The sequence below is a fragment of the Notolepis coatsorum genome (genome assembly GCF_963971535.1).
Source record: "Notolepis coatsorum genome assembly, chromosome: 1".
Taxonomy (NCBI): domain Eukaryota; kingdom Metazoa; phylum Chordata; class Actinopteri; order Aulopiformes; family Paralepididae; genus Notolepis; species Notolepis coatsorum.
The window spans coordinates 141,398,223-141,423,893 of record NC_140165.1 but is presented as its reverse complement, the minus strand read 5'-3'; the positions used below and the strand labels follow the sequence as shown (position 1 = coordinate 141,423,893).

Here is a 25,671-nt window from a genome sequence, read left to right as displayed (position 1 = left end):
CAGTGGTGGTTCTATAGTGTAGCATTTTTCCTTGCTAATGTTAGGCTGAAATGTTTGTGGTCCATTTTTCTCACTAAATCGTCACAATGGGGGACCCCTCCCTCCAATCATGCAACAACAGCGACAGCATCTTGATTGCATTTAGACCATGTTTCATGAATTCCCCCAACCCTAGTTGCAACCCAGACACTCCTAGTGGGCAATTAATGTAAGAAGAAATGTTTGGGATTGCAAACCACACACAAATCAACTTGAGTGCATTTTTAGCGCAACCGTTGCGGATGCGACCTTGCAGTCTGATTCAGTGAATACGTGGCTTGGTCTGAGTTGTTGGCATGGAGACACTGGTTTCTTATTGCAGATGAGGACGGGGTAGGCTTTAGAAAGGCTTGTCTTGTTTTTACACCCTGCTCTGCACCAAACTATGCTATATGCTAACTGACAAACGACCCTACTTTGTTTTTATCCAATTCAGGCTATGACTCTAAACTCTCTTTCAGATAAGATGTCAGAGGTATTGACTACCTAGGATGGCTTAGAGTAGACGACAGAGTACAGCAACTTGCAATGGGCCTGGTCTACAAGATACACTATACGACTAAGGTACCCATGTACATGTCAAAATACTTCCCAAAGGTCAGTGAATACCACGACCACAACACCCGAGGGAGCTCAACAAATCATGTTAAACCCAGATTCGGCTCAAACAAGGGACTAAACACATTTTGCAATTATGCCACATCAATGTGGAACGCCCTACCCAAAGCTGTAAAGGAATGTGAATCCCTACCCACATTCAAAACCGCTCTTAAAGAGCACCTACGGGAGGCTGCAATTCGAAACTGGCCACCGTAAAAGTCCAAACCCCCCCACCCCCTCCTAATAGACAGTCTCCTCCCCACCGTATGTATATATTCTCTCCCCACTGTATGTATATTTCTCTCCCACCCACCCACCCCCTCCTAATGTACAGTCTCCTCCCCACCGTATTCTCTCCCCACCGTATGTATATTTCTCTCCCATCCACCCACCCCCTCCTAATGTACAGTCTCCTCCCCATCATATGTACTCTCTGTTAGGATCTATGGGTAACAGTACTGTATATTTGCATATCGTATATGTCACAAATGTAACAGTACTATATACTGTACCTGTATGTCATGTATGTCCCTATGCCATACATGTCATGAGATGTCATGTATGTTGTGTATGTCATAAATGTCACTATGAATTGAAAATGGGGGACCCTGATGTAAACAAGACAAACGTCTTTCTCTGGTCTGCATCCCCTTAACAATTGTGTGTATTGAGCTGTACTGTATTGTACCCATTCTGCAATCTGTTAAATAAAGTTATCATTCATTCATTCATTCATTCAGACACTAAAGTCCAGGACAAATGTCCCATAAAGTAGTTATTAGCCTACTCCATACTTACGAAACCAGTCACATCATTAGGCCTATTGTGTAATAATTAGTAGTAGTAGTAAGTCAGTATATTGCTAATATACTCTTTCAGAGAGTAACATGCCTCTAAGGAAAGGCCTCATTCCATAACTGCTACAGTGACTGGCAGCTGGAAAGAGATTTCTCTGATGTTTCCCTCTTTCAACAAATTACGAGTTCTGCAGCAGAGCATGTTGGGAATGAGTTTTTATGTGCTGCCTGTCAGTAGCTGTATTGGGCTTGGGTCTGTGTGGAACTGCTAATCATGGAGAAGAAGCACCTTGAATTAGGGGATGAGCGGATTATGTAGGTTCAACAAGGTTCTCATAACTACTAGCCTATAACTCAACCTTTGGATATTGGAGGATGACCTCTTATCTTCTGTATCGAGGGTCACAGTATGAGAGAACAGCGTGGTCATACAGAGCAATTCACACCAAACCCAGCTGGCTAGCAACATATGTTTTGGACTTGACAACATAATTGCGAGACTGACCGATACTGGATTTTTTATACCAAAGCTGATATTCACACGTATTTCTAGCAAGCATTCCTCAAACGTATTAGTTATCAAAGAGATGTGACAAAGATATGTACTGTAGGAGGGATATTTTACAGTTGAAAATGTAGGCTACTGTGAATATGAATGTGTGTATATTGTAAGATTATTGTACTGCATGCAAAAAAAACTGCCTGATTTGGGACCAATATTGATATATTTAGCCCATTTTCATTCAGATATCTTGAGGTGAGAATTCAAGGGATCCCTTTGAAAATGTTCCCATCAAATTAATTAAATTAGCTTAAAAGAGCTATGGAGCTAAATCGAACCCCTTTGCCAATGAGCTAGAATGACTAATACTTCAAGATCTCTAGTTCCATATGATACCTGTATCTTCGCACTAGCGAAGCCCTTTAACACTTTGAGCGCCAGCCGGTCTAGCCATCTTTGTACCTACTGCGCCACCGCTCTAAGAGATAGGGATTTTCACTGTGCGTGGCAGTGTTTGCAGGGCGATATCTATATTCTATATTATAGGTATGGAGACAATACTATGGCTCATTTGACATTAACTATCCATCGTTCAACATGTGAAAAATACTATATTTTTTTCATGTATACGTTCGTGTGTTATACCGTGGTGAATATTGTATAGAGTGATCCTGGCTAATTCCTGAAAACGGCGCTATGGAGCAATATGTGAATTTTGCTACAAGCGTTCGCGTTGCTCGCCTGGACACGCTACTATTTCCAATTCAAAGTTATATAATAGGTATTATGTTTCATCATGAATGCATGAAAGGGGGGGGGTCGTTTTTTGATGCTTTGATCGTCAGCAACGGCATACGTTTTGGAGTACGTTACATTATGATCGTTGCGATCAATGTGAATTCATGGTTGGATCAAAGTAGGATTGATGTAATATAGTCCTTACCTTTACTAGGAGGTATCCCAAAAAGAATATTCCAATTGTCTGATCGCGATTTCCAGTATTGGTGTCCATCGGGTCCCCAACATAATCCGGCACAACACATGCATCGAGGGGCCATGGACGCGTTCCAATGTGATCGGGTGAACCGCTAGGCTTGCCTGGACCAAAATTCTCCGCCCGGAGGAAATTAGATGTAACACCCAGTGTGAAAAAAGGTTTCAAAAGGTGGGCGATACTGCCACCTAGCAGGATGTGGCCGGTATTGCACTCTAGCGATCTCAGAATGATTACCTCTATGGTAACACCGAGGTCCGTGACATTGCATAGGATAAAAAAATCGAATAAAAGAAAAGCTCAACCGCTGGCGAGATAACCCAACTATCATCGGGTCTGGTGCTGAATGAGTTAAAGATGGCTAATCAAATGGCGGGATATCAGTAACATAAATGCCAAAGATAGGCTACCGATATATCGGTGATAAGCCCATATCGGCCGACCAATATGTCAGTTCTTCTTTTTAGCATATTGCTTGAAAAACCTTTGATTGATTCATGATTTTATGTCCAAAATGTACTTTTATGATGAATTAGAGATAGAGAATAACTTATGCTAGCTGTAATTTCTGCCTCGGAAAGAAAATGTAGAGATGAAAATATAGTCCAACCATGTGCACTTGGGGGCAGCAGAACCTACAGGTCTGTCTTTTCCACAAACACGACTAGAATATTATGATTCTAACAAAGCGTTGTCTAGTTGAGATAGCCAAGACCCTATTCAAATGTCTCCTGTCCTTTAGTTCTACTAATCTGTTGATTATATAGGTTAGATAAACCATTTAGGCTATGTGAACGTGAGATTAGATTAGATTCAAGTTTATTGTCATTGTACAGTATATACAAGTACAGTACAATGGAAATAACTTGGCATCTATTCAAAGTGCAAAAGGTAACAGTAAAGTGCAGCAACCTACAGTGTAACAAGTGATTAAATGCAATATATACAGGGCTTTCCCCAGGATTATCAAGGTCAGGAAGGCCACAATATTTGCAATAAAGAAAGGCATTTTCTGTAATTAAATTAACTTAAAAACATAATTTCAATAAAATAGCAAACACAAGCGTAAGTTTCAAATAAATAATTGATTTAAGTACAGTGCATACGGTTGCACAACAGTTTAACGTTGAACACGAAAACACACACACTCACATAGGGATGGGAATCGAAAACCGGTTCCCGTTGGGAGCCGGTTCCTAATTATCCGATTCCTGGAATCGCATGCCTCCGTGACTATCGATTCCCTTATCGCTGCCAGGTTTTCCCGACCGTTGCGCATTTCAAAACAATAACGTTAGCATTAGCATGTAGCCATGGCAGACTATTTGATTCCTTAAGGGCTCGAAATTGCCTGGGTTTTGGTCATATGCTCCCGAAATGCTCCCGCTGTTTGGCTGCTTCTATGTGCAGTGAAAACTACTCCAATGCTTTAGAACCTAGTCATTGATTTAGTTCAGGGTAAGCTTAGCCCCTTACGTGACTGCGATCTGCAAGCCAGGGGCTTTTGGTATCCGCAGTCACTCTCAGCTATGTACCTACCAGGCTAGTTTGGACCACCAAGCACTGCTTCTGAGCTGGGGGTGGGTCAAAATATATGAATTTCAAAAGGTACCCAGCGTACAATATGGGTTTCACACAGCGAGGCGCTGGGGTCTGAAAGCTCGGAGTTGCTAATAAACAGTTTAAATCATTGTTACGAAACGAGTGGTACTTACAGAGCGAGCCGTGTATTTCCGCCGTTGGTGTCACAGCGCATGCGCACCATGCTCGCTCTGTAAGTACCACTCGTTTTGTAACAATGATTTAAACTGTTTATTAGCAACTCCAAGCTTTCAGACCCCAGCGCCTCGCTGTGTGAAACCCATATTGTACGCTGGGTACCTTTTGAAATTCATATCTGATATATTTTGACCCACCCCCAGCTCAGAAGCAGCGCTTGGTGGTCCAAACTAGCCTGGTAGCGTGAACACTTTGGGCAACGCACATGTACTTCTGCGTTTCTCTGATTGGCCAGCGATCGGCCAGCGATCGGCCAGCCCTCTTTCCCCCTACGCCGGTAACACGCGCATGCGCATTTTCTTTTTGACGGCACTCAAACGCCAAGCGAGGTTAATCGCGGAAATGTAATGTTATGTTCGGCTGCGTAGAATACATATTTATCAAAACAACATATTTATCAAAACAACTACCAGATTCACTCATAACGTTATTTCGCAACGTTATATACCGGTAATGTTATTTTGCGTTTTATTCATAACGTTATTTCGCGTGACAACACAGCGAAGCTGTCAGAAGTTGTACATTGAGGGGGTTTGAATCACTGTACATTGAGGGGGTACGAATCACTGTTTACACTCCCCACAACTGTACATTGTAACGTTATATAACGCATGGTTATATAATGTTATTTCCCGTTTTATTCATAACGTTATTTCGCGTGACAACACAGCCCAGCTGTCAGAAACTGTACATTGAGGGGGTTTGAATCACTGTACATTGAGGGGGTGCGAATCACTGTTTACACTGTCTATATGAATTGAAAATGGGGGACCCTGATGTAAACAAGACAAATGTCTTTCTCAGGTCTGCATCCCCTTAACAATTGTGTGTATTGAGCCGTACTGTATTGTACCCATTCTGCAATCTGTTAAATAAAGTTTTTCATTCATTCATTCATTCATTCATTCATTCATTCATTCACACTCCCGCCTTACTGTACCATGTTCTACATATAGAACCTCATCTCATGCACCGGTTTGAATCAAAGCCCTATCGAACGTACGCAAGCTCTACTGTCTTTAACTATAAGTGTTTACACTCCCCACTTACTGTAGAACGCAAGCTCTACTGTCTTTAACTAAGCGTTTACACTCCCCACTTACTGTAGAACATGGTACATGAGTATATAGTATATAGGGATGTTGCACTTGAGCACCACAGGTTTCACAACGCAATTATTGTTATTATTATTTACAAGACTGGGCAGCGCATGCGAAACACTGCAGACCACTGATTGGTCAGAAGAGAGACGCGTCACTCGTTGGAGGCTCTCCACAAAAATGTCTCCGGCGTAGGGAACGAGCGTAGAGCGGCTGGTATTCACGAAGGAGAGCGCTGGCCAATCAGAGAAACGCGGAAGTACATGTGCGTTGCCCAAAGTGTTCACACAGCCTGGTAGGTACATAGCTGAGAGTGACTGCGGATACCAAAAGCCCCTGGCTTGCAGATTGCAGTCACGTAAGGGGCTAGGGTAAGCTAAGATTAGCCGCGGAGCTAGCGCTAGCTAACGTGAGCTAACGCTAGCTAATCAAGCTCACAGAGAGAGAAACAGCTGACAGCAGGTAGTACAGGTACAAATACAATAAAAAAGGGTGTGGGGGCTGTTGTGTAAACCTTGTACTCTTTAGTTCACATATAATAAGAGACGGAGAGCGTGTGATGATCAGTTGACTGTTGTTTACTAGTCGGTAAGCCAGGAAGTACCGTGCAACATACAAACATGTCCGTGTAGCAACACAAGCCAATACCTTTACAGGACAGGGGCCCGGGGAGCGTGAACACTTTAGGCAACCAACATGCGCTTCCGCGTTTCTGTGATTGGCCGAGCGCCTTCCGCGTTTCTCTGATTGGCCGAGCGCGGCTCCCGAACGCATGGAAGTATACGCATTAAAAAAATATACCGTTAACTGGAATATGTTGTGCCTTTACACATATGTTGGATTATGTAATTAGTTTGTCATGACAAACTAATAAAAAATCGCGATTTCCGTTCATTGTAAACAATGATGAATGTAGTCACTGTGTGTTGTTGTAGCCACCGGGTAAATCGCGATTTTTTTATTAGTTTGTCATGACAAACCAATTACATAATCCAACATATGTGTAAAGGCACAACATATTCCAGTTAACGGTATATTTTTTTAATGATTCTTTACGGCGCAATCAATACTTCCATGCGTTCGGGACCTCCATGTTTTGGGGGTATTCATCAGAAAAATTGGATCCGGGATTCGGCTCCCATCAGTCGGGCAAGAACTGCAGGTTTTCAGCCTCTCTCCTCTCTCCTGGAGCTTAAGGGGGAGCTTAGTATTCCTGCCTCTGAGGAGCGCGTCGCGGCTCATGCGCATGCGCGCGCTCGGCCAATCAGAGCAATTAAGAGCAACGCGGAAGCGCATGTTGGTTGCCTAAAGTGTTCACGCGCCCGGGGAGGGAGCTGTGTGTGTGTGTGTGTGGTGTGTGTGTGTGTGTCAGAGGAACAACGACCCGTTGAATGCAACTACGGTAATTAGTTTAAGATATTGAACTGTAGTTACATTCAACAGGTCGTTATTCAATAGATCAAATTAGTTTAAGAATAAAAAAAAAAAACATTTTAAGAGAATCTCAAATACATTATTTTATTTAAGTGTAGGCTATAGTTAATGTTTTATTTTTTACAGTTTTTGTATTTTTCTGACATGGGGGCTCAACAATAAATGACAATCAGAAATGTCAAGTTGCATGTTGTTATTCTAACCAGCTTAGTTCTGTTGCATTTCCAATTTATTTATTTAAATTATAAATTGATCAGGAATCGACAAGGGAATCGATAAAGAACCGGATCGATAAGCAGAATCGATAATGGAATCGTATCGATAAAATCCTATCAATTCCCACCCCTACGTATACTTTGGCCTCTGATGGTGTGCACGGTGTAGCTTACAAACCCTGGGAAGTGAATGTTATATTCAATTATTGTTTTTGGTGTTTTAAAATCCCGTAAGGGATAGGTCGTTGGACATGACACGAAAATAAAATGTCATTCATTCTCTCACACACACACACACACACACACACACACACACACACACACACACACACACACACACACACACACAGTGGAAAACAGAGGACAGCAATCACTTTCTTTTCTTCTTTTTAAACACATAGTGGCGCTGATAAATGCTAATCTGATCTTTATGTACAGTATTATTATGTACAGTGATACAGGTGAATATATAGGCCTACACTGTGATAGTATAACTAATACGAGTAGGTAGTGTACGGGATATACATACAGGTATGTAAACAGGAAAGCTAGTGTTATAATCAAGATTCTTCTTGCTTATGTGAAGGTCAGGAAGTTGACTGTCAAAACATGTTAAGGAAAATAGGTCGGCAGAGATGAATGGCACTCTAGGCTGCACCTGGGGGGCCACGTATTTCGTTTGGGTTGTTGGACCATCTATTGTCACTCTCGCGGAAACGTGTTGTAATAAATGTTTCCATTAGGCCTACCTGTTGCACTCTTCATCTCTCATTCCGATCTCACATGCTCTACTCATCCTCGGGGTGACAAGGAGCGATTTCTGGCCAAATTTATTTCAGGAGAATGTCCAGGTGCACGTGGTGAAGCACAACTTACATTACAATGACAGCCGCACCATGACCTTTGTCCCTGACCTGCTACAAGACAGGCCTTCCCCCAAGTCTGTCATCAAGACTATCAGTAGTGAATAATGTCCTATGATGATACATATCTTATGTTTACATTACATTTACATTAGTCATTTAGTTGACCTTTTTAGCCAAAGCGATTTCCAAATTGTGTACAGGAAGTCAGCAGGAGGGGTATACCTCTGGCAGCTAAGGTAAGAGGTATTGTTTTTTTCTAGCAGTGTCGAATTTTAGTGCTTCACTGAGTGCATAGTAGTATAGACATAGTAGCATAATAAATTAAGATTATATTAGATTATATTCACATTTATTGTCATTATACAGCACAAGTACAGTACAATAAAAATAAGTTTGGCATCCAACCAGAGTGCACATGTAACTGTAAAGTGCAACAGCAATATACAATGTACAGGTGATTTTATTTTTATTTATCCTTTATTTATCCAGGAATGTCTCATTGAGATACAAGATCTCTTCTTCCAGGGAGTCCTGACCAACAACAAGTTTCAACATAAAACAGGGCATTAAACAAAAAACATACAATTCAAATATAAATACAGAAGGCCATTTGTGCAGTGGCAATGAGCATAATCAGATCAGCAATAGCATCAGGTCAAACAGTTACATGTTTCATAAAGGGCTAATCGTAGCATACCTTTAAAAGCATTCACAGTAGGAAGTGCCTCTAGACAAAGTTTTACTTGCAGCGTATTCTATAAAAAGGGAGCATAGTGGGAGAATGCAGCTTTACCAAGCTCTGACTGCATCAAAGGCACATTTAAAAGCATCCCATTTGCTGCTTTTAAACTGTATACAATATACAAATGTGTACTACTGAGTGTAGTGCTATCAGATGTATGTACAGAGTTGTATAATATGTACAGTGATACAGGTATAAAGTAGGGCTGACCCCTATTAGTCGAATAGTCGACTAATCGATCGAAAGGAGCCATAGTCGACTGCCAACCTCTGTCGAATGCAAAAAAAAACGTAAAATTATTATAATTTTTATTTTTATTATTATATATATTTTTGTATCATTTTTTCCAAAAGAAAAGAGGCCTAGAAGCGTGGCTAACGCTAATGGCACGGATACCAGAGGCTAACTGCCTAAGGAAACAGGCACAGAGGCACTGAAAGAGGATTTCACCCATCTAATGAACACACTAGACTAGACAAATATCAAGATGTAGTTGACCAATTGACCAAGTGGACCAATTGCATGCTTTTGCAGAGGACAAGAAGCCTTCCGTCGACTCCTTCAGACATTAAGCACCCCCACAGCCCAAATGGAATGATACATTTTTTTTTTAACTTTTCCCCCCCTTCAAATTCTTTTTCTTCCATAGTCGGCTATCGGCTAATTTCGGCCAATCAAAGTCGACTATCCAAATCCTTAGTCGGGGACAGCCCTAGTATAAATACATAGTACATAGTAGTAAAGACAGTAAGGTTAGTTTATTTTAAAATGTTCTTAAGATATTGATTGAACATTTGTACACCATGCTTCTCTTTTGATACATCAAAGCCAAACGCTGCACTCTTTAGATGATCTTCTTGTCATCCTGCTCGTACCTCTAATGATGCCTGACCTTCACTTGCAGAGGTGCTCAGATCAGACAGACACATTAGCCTGTAGGCTTCTTAGGCCTTTCAGTATCACATTGGACCCTGCTACATACAGGACCCTAGTCTACATTCTCATGTCAGAGGTGCTTCCAAATGTCAACTGTATTCTTACCAGTTGTTTACACATTAGTTCAAGTCTCAAGTTTTGTTTTATTTGTCACATATAAGGTACATGTACGTACATTATAGTGCAATGCTTGGTTCTGTATGAGCTCCCTGATGTTGTGCTTCATACAGTAAAACCTCTTTAGTACAGAGTATGGTATTGGCCTGTAAAACAACAACATATAGAAACAGTTGAGAAGTCAGTGAATGCCATTTGCAGATGATGAGCTGCACAGTTTATGAAATGGCTTGTCCACCTTCTTGTCTGGACAGGCCAAAGGTACAATACTTTAAATGATTAGTCAGGGGTTAGCCTGAGGCTGGGCGATGTGGCCAAAATAACATATTGCAATATTTATCTTAGTTTTTGACAGTATAACGGTATTACATTTTCCAGTAAAAGAGTTATGATATGACATATTTCTATGTCTTTATCTTGTAATATAATTGTCATGGAAATAGCTAGGCCTATTTTACTTTACTTTTTAATAAAGTAAAAATATATATATATTCTTTACAATATGTAGGCCTATTTATATTTATCATGGATGACGGTATTGTAAAAATCCATAAGTTTGCATGGATCTATGACGGTCTACCTTCAAATTTGGTAGACCTCTCTAGGTTCGGTAGACTTCTCAGCCCTATAACTCAACCTGCAGATTTTTAGGCCAACACTTGGCAACAAATGTGCAGACTTAAAGGTCCCATGTCTTATAAATGGCCTTTTCCAGTGTTTAGCATTGTTTCCTAGCAATGCGGGTTTATATCAATGGGGTCTGTGTCTCTAATTCTCATTTTGGCGGATTGCTCCAATTCAGTTGAGACAATATCCTCCCCCAGTGAATTAAGCTATTCTGATTTGACTCGCTGTCCTACGTAGCACTGGGACTAAACACGTTTCGCAATTATGCCACATCAATGTGGAACGCCCTACCCAAAGCTGTAAAGGAATGTGAATCACTACCCACTTTCAAAAACACTCTCAAAGAACACCTACGGGAGACTGCAATTCGAAACTGGCCCCTGTAAATGTCCTAACCCAACCCCATCCAATGTACAGTAAATGACCAAGTATGGTTTTGTAAATATTCCAATGTACAGTTTTGCTTGTACAGTTGTACAGTGATACAAAATACAGTGGAGGTTAAAATAAGAATAGACTTGGCCTGAAAAAAAGTTCAGTCAGGAGATTTTTTTCCCCTTTAATGAATGTCCCCTTTAATAGCCAAAGACAGCCAAGAGTTGCATTTAGGCCTTTTTTGGTTGTTGTAATAAACTCTCATTGATGCATGATGCAGGCGATAAAAGGCAGGGGCTGCTGGGTCGATTTAACCTAGTTCTCTAGTGTCATTGGAGTTAGGTTACCAGCTTGAAACAACGATTTAGTAAAAGAGAAGCATGAGTGAAAGTGGAATGATGCCTAATAGTCAAGGCCCTTTTAAAAAGAGACGGCTACCTGCCTTGCATATTCTACACTGAAGGACCTCTTCCCAATAAGAGGCTCTTATTGTGATTGGTCTCTTACAATTTTTTTTTAATCAAAAACCTGCCAATTGACCTATCACAAACCCGCCCTCTTTTCTTCATCCTACCATCAATGTAGCAACCTGTGGAACGCTGTTTCACCTGCGACCTAAATTAAAGAAAGAAGAGTGAAGAGGTCTTGAACAAAGAGGTACAGAGTCAAGTTGTATGTCCTCCGGGTGAAAGATAGAGGTGACGGTTTGAGTGATGATTTAGGGACGACGTATAGCTCTTCTGTCTTTTAAAGTGGAGTTATAGAAGAAGATCAGACGATAGCAGCAAGATTCCAGGATTGACTTTGAAGCCGCCCATGTGCATCGCTCCATTCCTGAGAGACAGCACTGTTTATTTAATTGGAGTGTCCTTCTGTCATTACGGCTGGGTCATCGTCCCTCCAGAGCAGATGGTACAGTAACTAATGAGTAGCTGGGCTGCCTTTATGAGGTTAAAGTTCAACCCCTTCTGCTCCCTCTCCTCTCTCGGCCCCTCACTCACGACACACCCTTCTCTCCTTTCCAGGAGCACAAAGGGTCAACTTTAATCTACTTTAAAGTTTAAGGTAATGCGTGTGTGTGTGTATGGGTGTGCAGGCATTTGTGTGTGTGCATGTGTGCATGTATCTGTGGGTCAGGCTTCAGCTGCACCTCTCATTTTGAATCACCTTGACCGCCTGCTCTGTGAGCCTCTTTGGAGAGAGACAGAGCGAGAGAGGTAGAGAATAAGCCCAACGCGCGGTCATAACTTATGGCGTGCTCTCTGAAGGGGCTCATTTTCATTTTTTTCAAACGTGTCCAAGTTGGCCAACTGCCAATTTAGCTGTCCTTTTCCCTCAGTCTCAGAGCGAGTTGCCCTGTATTTAAGTAGGGAAGATGTCCGACTTCACCTCTCACCTCACGTGGAAGCCGTAATCACGTGTTTTGGCCTGGATGTCCGTAATCAAGTAAAAGTTTCCCAAGCTTCTTTTCAGAGTGTTTCTTCTGGTTGACAGGATGCCTTCCGCACAGCCAGGAAACTGACACGGACATGGTTTCAGAGATAGTCTTGTAATGCATTGCTTAGATAAACATCTCTCTGTAATTGATCCGTTAGCTGTAATTTCTCTCTGGCACTTGATGAAACTTTGACTAGGGATGATGCAAACCAGACCAGATCATGCTGGACCTACAAAAGGCCTTCGACACTGTCAATCACACCATTCTGATTGACAAGCTAAAAGCAATTGGTTTTGATAGTCTATCAGTGAGCTGGATACAATCCTACCTGGAGGGGAGGGAACAGATGGTGGAAGTAAACGGTACCCTATCCCCCCCCCTCACAGTGAGCTGTGGTGTTCCACAAGGAAGCATACTAGGACCGCTACTATTCCTAATTTATGCAAATGACATGTCATCAGCTTGTGACTGCAACTTGTTCCTGTTTGCGGACGACTCAGCCCTGCTGGTCTCTGACAAGAACAAGTTACAGGTTGAAAAAGCCCTCAGCTCGGAACTAGGCAAAATCTGCATATGGCTCGCCGACAACAAACTATCATTACACATGGGCAAAACAGAGTCCATTCTCTTCGGTTCAAATAACAAACTCAGCAAGACTGACGACTTCTCGGTTACAGTGGGTGACAATATTGTCACAAGGAAAGATGAAATTACCTACCTGGGTTCCATCCTAGAGGCTAATCTTTCCTGTGACAAAATGGCATCCAATGTAATAAAAAAAGTCAACCAACGAACGCGATTCTTGTACCGGATCTCCTCTCTGGTAAACAAGAATACCCTGAAGACTCTAGCAGGAGCACTCATTCAAGGGTACTACGACTATGCTTGCACCTCATGGTACCAAAGCACCTCAAAGGCACTAAAAAACAAATTACAAACATCTCAAAACAAGCTAGTCAGACTACTACTTGACCTGACTCCTAGAACCCACCTCACCCCTGCCCACTTTGACAACCTAGGATGGCTTAGAGTAGACGACAGAGTACAGCAACTTGCAATGGGCCTGGTCTACAAGATACACTACGCGACCAAGGTACCCATGTACATGTCAAAATACTTCCCAAAGGTCAGTGAATACCACGATCACAACACCAGAGGGAGCTCCACAAATCATGTAAAACCCAGATTCGGCTCAAACAAGGGACTAAACACGTTTCGCAATTATGCCACATCAATGTGGAACGCCCTGCCTAAAGCTGTAAAGGAATGTGAATCACTACCCACCTTCAAAAACACTCTCAAAAAACACCTACGTGAGACTGCAATTCGAAACTGGCCCCTACAAATGTCCTAACCTAGTTGTACAGTAAATGACCAAGTAAGGCTTTGTCAACATTCCAATGTACAGTGTAAAATGTGTGTGTGTCCCCTACCCAACCCCCCCCCCCCCCCCCCCCCCCCCCCACCTCCAATGTACAGCCCTCACCCAACCCACCCAACCCCACCCCACCAACCTCCTCCAATGTACAGTTTCTACGCCAAATGTATATACACTCCTTTTCTGGACACTTTTGTATCACAAACAGTACTGTATTTGCAAATCTGATATGTCATAAATGTATAGATGTAGCAGTACTGTCTATCTGTATGTCATGTATGTCATATATGTTATGATGAATTGAAAATGGGGGACCCTGGTGGAAACAAGACGAAAGTCTTTCTCTGGTCTGCATCCCCTTAACAATTGTATGTATTGAGATGTACTGTACTGTACCCATTCTGCAATCTGTTAATAAACTTTTCAATCAATCAATCAAACCACTCTTTCACTGCTCGTGTTGATTCTGGGAGTATTGATCCCCTTCAAGTATCGGATGATATATCCAGTAGCGATCCAATACACTACATTTACATTTTGTCATTTAGCTGACGCTTTTATCCAAAGCTACTTACAAGTTTTACGCTCTACGACAAGTCAGCAAGAAGGGTACAACTCTTACAGCTGAGTAACAATGTTCATCAAACAGTGTTGAGTGCATAGTAGTAAAGACTTATTAGTATAGTAGGAAGAGTGCATGATAGTATAAGACAGTAAGAAGGTTATTTTTCAATCTTTTTATATATACATTTATACAATATAATTTCAGATATTGATTGTAGAAGTGTGTTTTTAGTCGATGGCGAAATATTGGTCGGGTTTCGGCTGTCCTATGGTGGGAAGTTCGTTCAACCACTGTGGAACAAGGACCGAGAATAGGCGGCTTCTCTTTGATGACCCTCCCGGAGCTCGGAAAGGAGTGGGTCTGAGGCCAGAGGATGTAGAGCCGAGGGGTCTTGAGGGTGTGTTGTTAGAGACCATTGACCGGAGGTAGGCGGGAGCCATTCCCTTCGCTGCGTGATATGTCAGGTCGAGGACCTTGAAGCGGATTTGTGCGGCGATGGGGAGCCAGTGCAGCTCTCTAAGGAGTGGGGTAACAGGGGCTGACTTTGGTAGGTTGGAGATCAGACGGGCGGCTGCGCACTACTTCCGAACAGACACATAGAACATTAATTCGGTGATGAGTCATGAAGGATGAAATCAAGTTGCTTTGCCTTATATCTCTCATGTTAATACACATTAGGGCTGATTAATTGGCCTAATCGAAATCTAATCGAATTTTACATTTAGATCTTTGATAAATTGTCAATCAAAATTCTATTCTAAACAAAGTGTTGGTGGTGGTACAGAGGTTCCCTGGCCTACAAATAATATTCTACAGACGTAAAAAATAAAATCTTTACAGACTCAAATATTGTATTGACCTATCTGAAACCCTGCCCTCTTTGATTGATCCTCCAATAATTTCTTTCCTCAGTTTGGAGGATCAAGAAAATATTTGAGATAAATTGTAATATCTGTCAAAATAATCTATCGTTCAACCTTATTAGACACTGTTCTCGGTATCTGGTTTTGGTATTCAGGACACCCTATTTTAGCCTGGTATCGGCCTGATATGATATCTGACACCAATATCGGCATCAGTGTGAATCATCCCTTCCCTTTACTACAGTGGTTAGGTAGCCTAGACACTGCACCGTCAGCGGCATCAGGGCACGATGACATTAACGCGCGCCTTCCCCCCACTCCTCTCTCTCACAGGTCAGCATGTTTTCTCGTGCTCCGCTAAACAACTGTTGAATTGATCTCTCTAATTGTAAGAAGACGGAGGACAGGCTACAGGGTTCACTGCAGCCAATGTTTCTCTGCTGGAGATCTCTTGCCAAGTGCACGCTTGGAGAAAGCAGGCATCAGTTTGACTCTTTGTTGTACTTTGCGTAAGCAGCACGTAATTACCTTGCTGGTGGTCGAGGAGCCAACTCTCCTTCACTGACCTTAACTGATCTTCCTGTGGTTCCAATGAGTCAGAGAGACCCCCCCCCATTCACCACACGCACACGCACACACAGCCCCCCAACGAGGCCCTTTATTACAACACACAGCATGGCACTGTCCCGACCTTGAGTGAATATCCATGAGGCCTTGGTTCAGTAAAGTGCGCTCATCTCCACCAGGCGGCAGTCAGACAGTTTGTTCAACATGCCTGCTGCCTCATCCCCTGGACATCACAGGCTGGACACAAAGTAGCACAGGAGTAGGTCAACAAACCTGGGAGATCCAGGAGCCGCACATTTCTCCTCGTTCTCTTTAGAGATCAAACAAACACGCCTACAATATTGAACAAATGCAGAGACCATCTATTACCATTGATTATAATTACCAGCATCCAAACACACGCACACAACATACACAGAGATCATCCACTGTCTGCAGGAAACAAAAAAAAAGCCCAGTCAGAATAGTGTAGTGAGAGAGACGTGATTTCTGGCCAGAGCAGCTGTCTTGTTTCACCAAACAGTGAACATTGGCAATACTTCACCTATAAGCACAACCGTGCATAGCTTACACAATGTTACACAAGAGATTTGCTGGATTTCTTTTTTGCATGCATGGATCACTTTTATCAACTTTGTTTTCACGCATAGAACTAGGTTTCACATGAGCATTTCCTGGTTGATTAGACGACAGTGGCCTAATGGGGAATAGTGAATATTACATACGTAACCTGCAAACATAAGCCTGTTCTGACAGCACTAGTGATGTAACTAAGAGATTCACAGGTATATCAATGACAATAGGTTTAGGTTAAACAGGGGCCAAAGAGCTGATTACCGGAGGCTCTGAGCAGCGAACCTGTGTAGTATCCAGTGATGCCACAGATCACTTGTAAAAATTATCTGATTACTAAAGTAATCTAGTTACTTTACTGATTACTTGACTAAGTTACTTTGAAAGTAACTAGGTTACAAAGTCGTCGTCGTCGTCCCCCTGCTGCTGCCACAACATAAGAATGACACAGTTTATTTTTATTTTTTAAATAATGCTTTATTGAAAGTGCATAATGTCATAAATCATGATTGGCTGCTCAGACAGGTCATCATGAGACGTCATCAGCCATCAGGCCATATAAGGTTACAGCTGTCCACTGCTCAGGCACTCTAGGACAGTGGTTCCCAAACAAAATAAAATGTGTGGCTGTGTGTGTGTGCGAGCGCACGTCCCATCTCCGGTCTAGCTGACTGTACCCCTGGCTCTCTTATCATCAGCATTATGAGATAGTAACTAAATAGTAACGCACAGCCACTTGGAAAGTAACTGTAATCAGATTACTGGCTTGTAAAAAGTAACAAGTTAGATTACTATTTACTGAAAATCAGATTAGGGTAACTAGTTACTTAGTAACTACTTACTGGCATCACTGGTAGTATCGCCCTCTTGCGTTCAAAAGGTGTAACTTTATACTGAATATCTATTTCAATGGACAATGATGGAAATTTATTCAAATAAAATACTTGGCGTTGACTGAATAGAAAAAATATAGAATAATTATAGAAATATAGAATTCAGGTCCTTGGCCTGCTTTCAGCCTATGTGTGACGTTTCATCCAAATCAGTCTAGTTGTGAGATGTTGCTGCAGACACATAGATACACTAGGGTTGGGTACTGAACTCTGTACATTTAAGGGTACCGACCGAATAGACCTGTCTCAAACCCTGCCCCTTTTCTTGATCCTCCAATCACAGCTGTCGCTTACCTCGGACAAACTTGGTTTGTCCGAGGTAAGCGACAGTTGTGATTGGAGGATCAAGAAAAGAGGGCAGGGTTTGAGACAGGTCCATTGCGTTGGTACTACTGAGTACCGATTCACGTTAGATCAATCGGTGCAACAGTCCGATACCTAAGACCCGCCCAGTTAGAAAATGATCAGAATTCCAATGACGCGCAATTGTCACAGACCAGCGCAGACCTTCAATGACGCACAATTGTCATTTCATAATAGACACAGACAAGCGCAAGCAACAGGTCCAATGTGTCTAATAGGGATGGCACTGATCTGATACTCTGTATCGGGCCGATACTGGTCAAATTCACAGGATCGGATATTGGAAAAACAGGAAGTATTTTCCGATCCGATACATGCCGTAAAATGTGCCATCACGTGAACAGTAGTAGCGCGACAACAACGTTAGCCTTAGCTAAACGTGAGCGCCGCAGTCATGGCAGCTGTGTGGTTATTTTAAGCTCAAAGAAGAAAAAGGCAAAACAGCCTATGGTGTTATGTTAATGTGTGCACGCTAATATTTACATTTACATTTACATTTAGTCATTTAGCAATTTTTTTTATTTAGCTAATTTAACTAATACGACAGAGTACAGGCCACCATACTGGGGTCACAGACAGGTCCGCAGGGCAGAGTAGACTAGGAGCGGATAATGGTGGAGCTAACAGCTAACAATAAAGACACTCACAAATACAGAGGACTCACGTGTATACTTGTGGAATAACACAACACAGCCGAGTAATATCTGCAACGGAAGTATTTCTAGGGGTGGCAGCAACACTGGAAACTTAATTAAACACTTGCAGATTCATCATGGAAACGGAGTATGCTGAAACCTGGAACCTATCAAGTGTTCTGAGGTTCTCTTTCTGCTCATCTCTGTACAGGTCTGAAGGTCGGAGAGGAGTCGGGGGAGACATGAGCGGCATAGTCCGTCAGATCAGTGTGACCTCTGACCCGGCAGCTACTCCCTACTTCCTCCGAGTGGACTGGGCTGTCGACCTGGGGGCTGGGTTCACTCTGGCCCTCAGTAACGGCACCTCCGCCTGGATAGGAGAAGGTAGGGGGGTCACGTGCGCTTTATGCAAATGGCCACATGCGTACATAGTGCACATACATGAACACACGTATGCGCACACAGGCACTGAGGAAGGCGTCACAATGAATTCTGCGGCCCTTCTGTGGAAAACGGCAAGAACAAATGTAAATGTTATCACTGAGTAAACTCTACACTTTCATTAATGGTCATCGGGTGAGAGACTGTAATGATCCTTGCACCACATGCCATGTCCGACCAAAAGGGCAATTCTTTCTCTGATTCAATTCTCTGATTTTCATGCATCGCTGATGGGCGGGTTTTCTCTTGTTCAGCCCAACTCCATGATTTAGATCGCTAAAGAAGCAATGTTTTCAATAAAGATGTTACAAAATGCTGGTTTCATTTAACATTCTAGGCCAGTCAAACTCATTGTAGGTCATGGGCCAAGTGCAATCCAATTCCAACTCACACGGGCCGGACCAGGCAAACATAATGATTTGTGTATGATGGTGGAGTTGATCAAGGACTATGATTGGTAATACTTTAGTGATTTCTTTAAAATGTTTTAATTGGCCATTGAGCCATGTATTAAAGGTTCTTTTAGTTGACTGATGAGGAGAGCCTTGGTTGAACCCCTTCTTCATAGCAACATATTTTTGCTGGACATTTTTAAATCCTTTTAAAAATCTATCTTAAATGTTATTTCCACACATTGTAAAATCATCCAGTGCAGGCTGCATGTTTGACAGCCCTGCTGTAGTTGGACAGCCAGGTTTGCATAATTCTCCTCTATGTGTGGTATATATAGAGACTCATAGTGTAGCATTCACTATTGTCTGACCTGCTCCTCACCTGGTGTGCCAGTCATCATGCTGCCCCTATGCAGGCACCTGGTTCCATGGCTCCCAATTCATAGTGATGGAGCTGTTTGTCCTCAGCTATCATCTTCTTTCACTAGTCCTCTTCTCTTTTATACTGCAGCTTACAGGTGTACAACATGGATTTAAAGCCTAACAAGGCCTGTCTTTGTACGTGCAAGTGCCACTCAGTGATTTCAGTGTGTGTGTGTGTGTGTGTGTGTGTGTGTGTGTGTGTGTGTGTGTGTGTGTGTGTGTGTGTGTGTGTGTGTGTGTGTGTGTGTGTGTGTGTGTGTGTGTGTGTGTGTGTGTGTGTGTGTGTGTGTGTGTGTGTGTGTGTGTGTGTGTGTGTGTGTGTGTGTGTGTGTGTGTGTGTGTGTGTGTGTGTGTGTGTGTGTGTGTGTGTGTGTGTGTGTGTGTGTGTGTGTGTGTGTGTGTGTGTGTGTGTGTGTGTGTGTGTGCTGCTTGCTTTAAGGACACCTGGAACGTACGAGCTCTCTATTTCTCCATTGCGGTCCATCTGCAGAGTTGACAGACAGTGATGGGGTTGTGACAGATATGCGCTTGTCCACATGTAAACTTCAGCTTGCGCGTGTGTGTGTATAGGTTTCTAGGTACTCTGTGTTTGAACTCCTGTTAATTGGGACCCTGGATGCTCTGTGAGCAGCTGTGCAACAGCTGATGACATTCTCCTCCTTGTGCTCCCTGGAAGCCCCCCCGGACCTCCTCTCTCATGCACATATGCACTGCTGCTGTGTGCTTTACGTTTGATCTGGCCACCCTACTGTCAATGACACTCGGGCTGAAATAAATACTTAAACCTTTCTTTTTTGTGTTCAGTTTCAGAAGACGAGGTGACAGGGGAGGCCAAAGACCTGAAGGTGGAGAGGGAGAGATATGTGGAGGACCTCCACCACACGCTGACGGGAGGCGAAGGACGACGTAGAAGAGGAGAGAGGGGGAGAGAAGGCGTGGCAGAAAAGGAGGCGTATTCGTTGCACCTCTCCCCAGATCACAGCCGCCTGTCGTATGAGAAGACCTGTCAAGGCCTCTCGGTGAGCAGCGACACCACACACTATATTAGTTCAGTTTGATATAAAACTACAATAAATGGATTACTTAGTTGAGAGTTAAAGGCACACTAAGTAGTTTCAGCCACTAGATGTCACTAGAGCACTGCCAAAACAATAGTGTTGTACAAATGCCATACCGCCGAACGTAGTTGAGATCAAACTGTCTAGGCATTGCAGATCAAATATGACTCAAGATCTTTCTTTTTGTGTTTTTTTGTAAAATGCTACTCTATGATGCTTCTCTGTGAATGCTACTCTTTGTGTCTAATCTTGTTTCTCTATGAATGCTACTCATTTATTCAACTCTTGTTTCTTTATGAATGCTACTCATTTATTCAACTCTTGTTTCTTTATGAAGGCTACACATTTTTTCTACTCTTGTTTCTCTATGAAGGCTACAAATTTTTTCTACTTTTGTTTCTCTATGAAGGCTGCCTTTGGAAAATGATGTCAGTTTCTAAATGCTTTGTCCACACCGTTTTCCTCAGCACAATCTTGCCTCCATGGCGAGATATTGACTTGACTATTGAAATATAGTCATATCAAACTATACAAAAATCACTATCAACCATCATGAAAGATTCATTTTAAAAACAGTGATCATAAATTGTATCTTGCTCAATTATTTACATTGTTCCAAAGTTTTAATCTCATAAAACCATCACTAACTGGATTCGTTGCCAATGTACAGTTTGGATCTTTTCAACACGGCGGTCAGCCAACAGACCTGTTTTCCACAAGGGGACATTGTGTTATTATTAGGGCTGGGACTTTATCGCATTAATTCTGATTAATTAACTACAGAAAGAATTAAAAGTAGGGATGTTCGATATTGGCTTTTTTACCTATACCGATATTGTCCAACTCTTAATTTTTCCGATACCGATATCAACCGATACCGATATATGCAGGGTCCCCGTCCCCCCCAAAAAAAACGGAATAATTTCAGGTAATTAACATTACATATCTCTTGTTGTGGAATTAACACAACATTATGCATACTTTTGACAATAAATAAAATCAGAATTTGTTCTTACTTGCTTGCCTGGGTAAATAAAGGTTGAAGGGGAACTATCTTATAAATGGCCTTTTTCAGTCTTTAGCATTGTTTCCTAGCTATGTGGACTTATATTAACACTTCCAGTGCCACTGGTTAACATGGTAAAACATGGTTGAATGCCAGCACCCACTTCAATGATAGCGTTGTGAACGCATAATCTATGTCTTAAATTATGGCTATGTGTCTAATCTGCCCGTCGCTTATCAATGACTTGTTTGTTTGCAGTCAACATTGTTGAAACGGATTGTTTTTTAATCGGTTCATTTCCGTTTTATAGCATTTTGAAAAGCCCTCGTTTTCTTGAAAGTTTCAGGAAAATATAAAGATTCCGTGATAAACGGCATTTACTGGAATATTCTGGAATACACAAAAAACTGTAATTTTTTGGCCTATTTATGAATAGTTTTCAAATAAACGCTAGATTATCGATAGTATATGTGTACTTATGCACACTAGAGCAGGGGTTCCCAAAGTCGGGGGGTCGCCAGATGATTTAAAAAAAAAAATCAAAGAAATTAGTCAGGCCACTGAACTTAGAAGCAGGCCAGGCCAGTGTTTCTAGTTGCACCAGCGCAATAGTTAGATAACCTAGGTGGGGAACAACCAGGAGATCACTGCAACTCACACAAGTTGGAGAACTATCTCTCTCTCTCTCTCTCTCTCTCTTGCTCTCACACACACACAAAGGGAGCCGCATGTGATTGGTGGAGGCGGGACCCTTACAAGAAACTGCTAATCATTGACACATGCTAGCCTGTAATAATCCCCCCCCAGAAAAATCTACTTTCATCATCATTAGGCGGCTTCTTCGTTCCGAAGGTTGCCTATCACTCTCCAACCCATTCTGTCCCCACTTCTTCTCTCCAACTCCGTGACTCCGCCTCTCACTCCACTCCAATCACAGACGTCGTCCACCCAGCCTCTTCTTGGTCTTCCACTTCCTCTCTTTCCATCCACCTTCCCCATCACCACCTTCTTGAACATCTCCCCGCTGGATCCTCTCAGAACATGCCCGCACAACTCCATCTTTCTCTTTTTCAATCTCTCCAGCAGCTGTCCTCCTTGCATATCCGCTCTTCTCAGTACCTCCTCATTCTTGATCTTATCCTTCCATGTTATCTTCAGCATCTTCCTCAGCGTCCACATTTCAAAAGAGTCTATCATCCTCTTTGCCTCTTCATTCAGCGTCCGTATGAAAAGACTGACATAACATACGTTTCCAAAATCCTGGTCTTCGTTTCCAACTTATGTTTCTTCTCAATAATTCTTTATGGTTCCAGAATGCGCCCTTTGCAATTCCGGTTCTTCTCTTAATGTCCATGTTAGCTCTTCCACCTTCACTGATCCAGCTTCCAAGGTACATGTACTCCTTCACTTGTTCAAGTTTTTCTCCATCCACCTGTATTTTACAAACAGTTCCTGGTGTTTTTTCAATGATCATTACTTTAGTTTCTTTGTGTTTAGCGACATTCCATAGTTTTTGCATTCGACATTCAGCTTATTCATCATGTCCTGTAGATCTTGTTGACAGTTACTGACTATAGCAGTGTCATCCGAGTATCTTATATTGGTGATGTTCTCTTCGCCAAGTTTTACTCCTTTCCCTCCTCTCAGACCTTTTTTCATCAGTGATTCACTGTACATATTAAAGCGTACAGGGGACAAGATGCATCCATGTCTTACACCCTTCTCCACCGGGAAGTCTCTTGATTTCTCCTTTCCTATTCTAACATTAGCCTTCTGCCTCCAGTATAAGTTGGCAATTATTCTTCGGTCAGAAACTGGTATTTTGAATTCTTCCATTGTTCTCATCAATGTTGTATGTTCAATTCTGTCGAAGGCCTTCGTGAAATCGATGAAGCAAATATACAGCTTCTTCTGTTGGTCTATCGATTTTTCACCAATGATTCTGAGTTGGCAGATTGCATCTCTTGTTCCTTTTCCTTTGCGAAAACCCATTTGGCTATCCGAGAGTTGATGTTCAATTATGGGTTCTATTCTGTTCTTGATGATTTTCACTTTGCATTTGATATATTGCAAATATATGCCATCACACACACTGGCATTTAAAGGGTTAGAATTATAAAATGAACATGTGGTGTGAAGTTGAATAAAATATTGTATTTTTTTCAATTACAAAAAAACTGAAAATCCATAAAAATCTGTGTTGTTGCTAATCATACATATGCTAGCCTGTTTTTTTAACACTAATTTGTGATGCCATCACAAACACTGGCATTTAAAGGGTACAAATAAAAAAATTCTTGCACCAGAATGAAGGAAATTAAGTCTTTGTAACAACAAATTTCCTGGTGGGGGACCCCAGACCCCCTGCTTAAAAAGTGGCCTGACTGGGGCTATATTTTGCACTATATTTCCTGGCCTGAATGATTTCCCCAGTCCGGCCCTGGTTAAAAGCCTCCAATGCTTATTAGTGTGTGTGCGTTTGAACGTTTGCATGTTTCAACCATACATTTCCATTAAAAAATATATATACTGTGTATATATATATATTTTTTTTATATATATTTATTTTATTATTTTTTAAACATACACATAAACATAACAACATAAAATTAGATATACAAGCATTAATTAACAGTACACATCCAATGAAATCACCATTTAAATAAATGTATTATACGAGATATACACCTAATACTTGCTATCTAATACCCTACACACATATGCTCTCGCTCGCTCCCCCCCCCCCCCCCCCCCCCGGACCCCCACTTGGATAATCCATCCATTATCATTCGCTCCTAACCAGGCACTACAATTCATATGCTAGCTTTTATTCTCTCCACCACTTCTAACTACATTTTTGGATTCACTGACACCTAAAATTCTTGCTGTAGATATTTCTAGATAAATCACATCGAGATATGTAAGAATCCAAACCTTCCGGCAAATTTTTTCCGGTTGAAACCATTGTGATGCTATCAGCTTTTTAGCCGCTGTGATACCAGATAAAACTAATCTCTTTAGCTGTATAGGGACTGCAAACAAAAAAAAATCATTCAACAGCAATACAGAGGGGTGTACAGGTATATTCAGAATTAAGAAATTTGATAATTGCTGGGACACTTCTTTCCAGAATATGTTAACTGGTGGGCAATCCCAGTACATGTGCATAAATGTACCCTCATCCCCATTTGTACATAAGGAGCATCTGGAGTCTTGTTTAAGTCCCATTCTGTTCAATCTTATAGGAGTCAGGTATGTCCTATGAATATAGTTAAGATTGATTTGTTGATGGTCCGGGTTACGTGACGCAAGTCGAACGTTTGCCCAGGCTTCTTGCCAATCAAAATTTATTTCCAGGTCTGGTATATCCCTCCTCCAGACAGTCTAGGTGGAGGATTCCATACGAGGACGTTAGTAATTGATGATAAAAATCTGATACAAAACCTCTTGATGTCTCTCTTTCATAGAAGAATTTGTGGTATCTGTGGTGTTCAATTGGTATCCTTAATGGGACTCCATGAGCCTTCAAACATAACAATAACTGTGCGTAAAAATAATATGTGGAACTGGTGAGATTACATTTTTTATGTATTTCTTCATATCTACAAAAACCCCGTTTGTTGAAAACATCTCCTAATGTGTGTATGCCCTGCTTTTCCCATTTAGGGTATCTTATAGGTCGTTTTCCAATCAGGAGTGCATTGTTATTGAATAGGGGAGTATGATTATACCATTTATGTGGGTTAGAATAATTTTTTTGTGTTTCACGCCATATCCGGATCGCATGAGTAATGATGGGGCCAAATTTCAATTCGCATTGCTTAATTGATAATTTGGTGTATACTATGTCCTGCAGTCTATGTGGTGCTACTATATTTACTTCTAAATTTCTCCAGGATACTGATGCTTGGGGATCAAACCAGGTTGTCAGTGGTCTTAAAGTGTACGCCTTA

The 25,671-nt window shown here is 41.8% G+C and overlaps 1 protein-coding gene across 3 annotated transcripts in view; it reads left to right on the top strand.

Annotated features, from left to right (window-relative positions):
* Window positions 1-25,671, top strand: part of LOC311230498 (DNA repair protein XRCC4-like) — a 150,938-nt gene that overhangs the window by 649 nt on the left and 124,618 nt on the right. For 2 of the 3 annotated variants that reach the window (XM_084316787.1, XM_084316789.1), the window contains exons 2-3: window positions 18,610-18,782; window positions 20,459-20,673. In XM_084316787.1, coding sequence (XP_084172913.1) covers window positions 18,610-18,782; window positions 20,459-20,673 — 388 coding nt within the window. Of the gene's footprint in view, window positions 1-11,708; window positions 11,781-18,609; window positions 18,783-20,458; window positions 20,674-25,671 lie in introns of those variants that run through there. The other variant, XM_084316788.1, reaches the window with a different exon arrangement.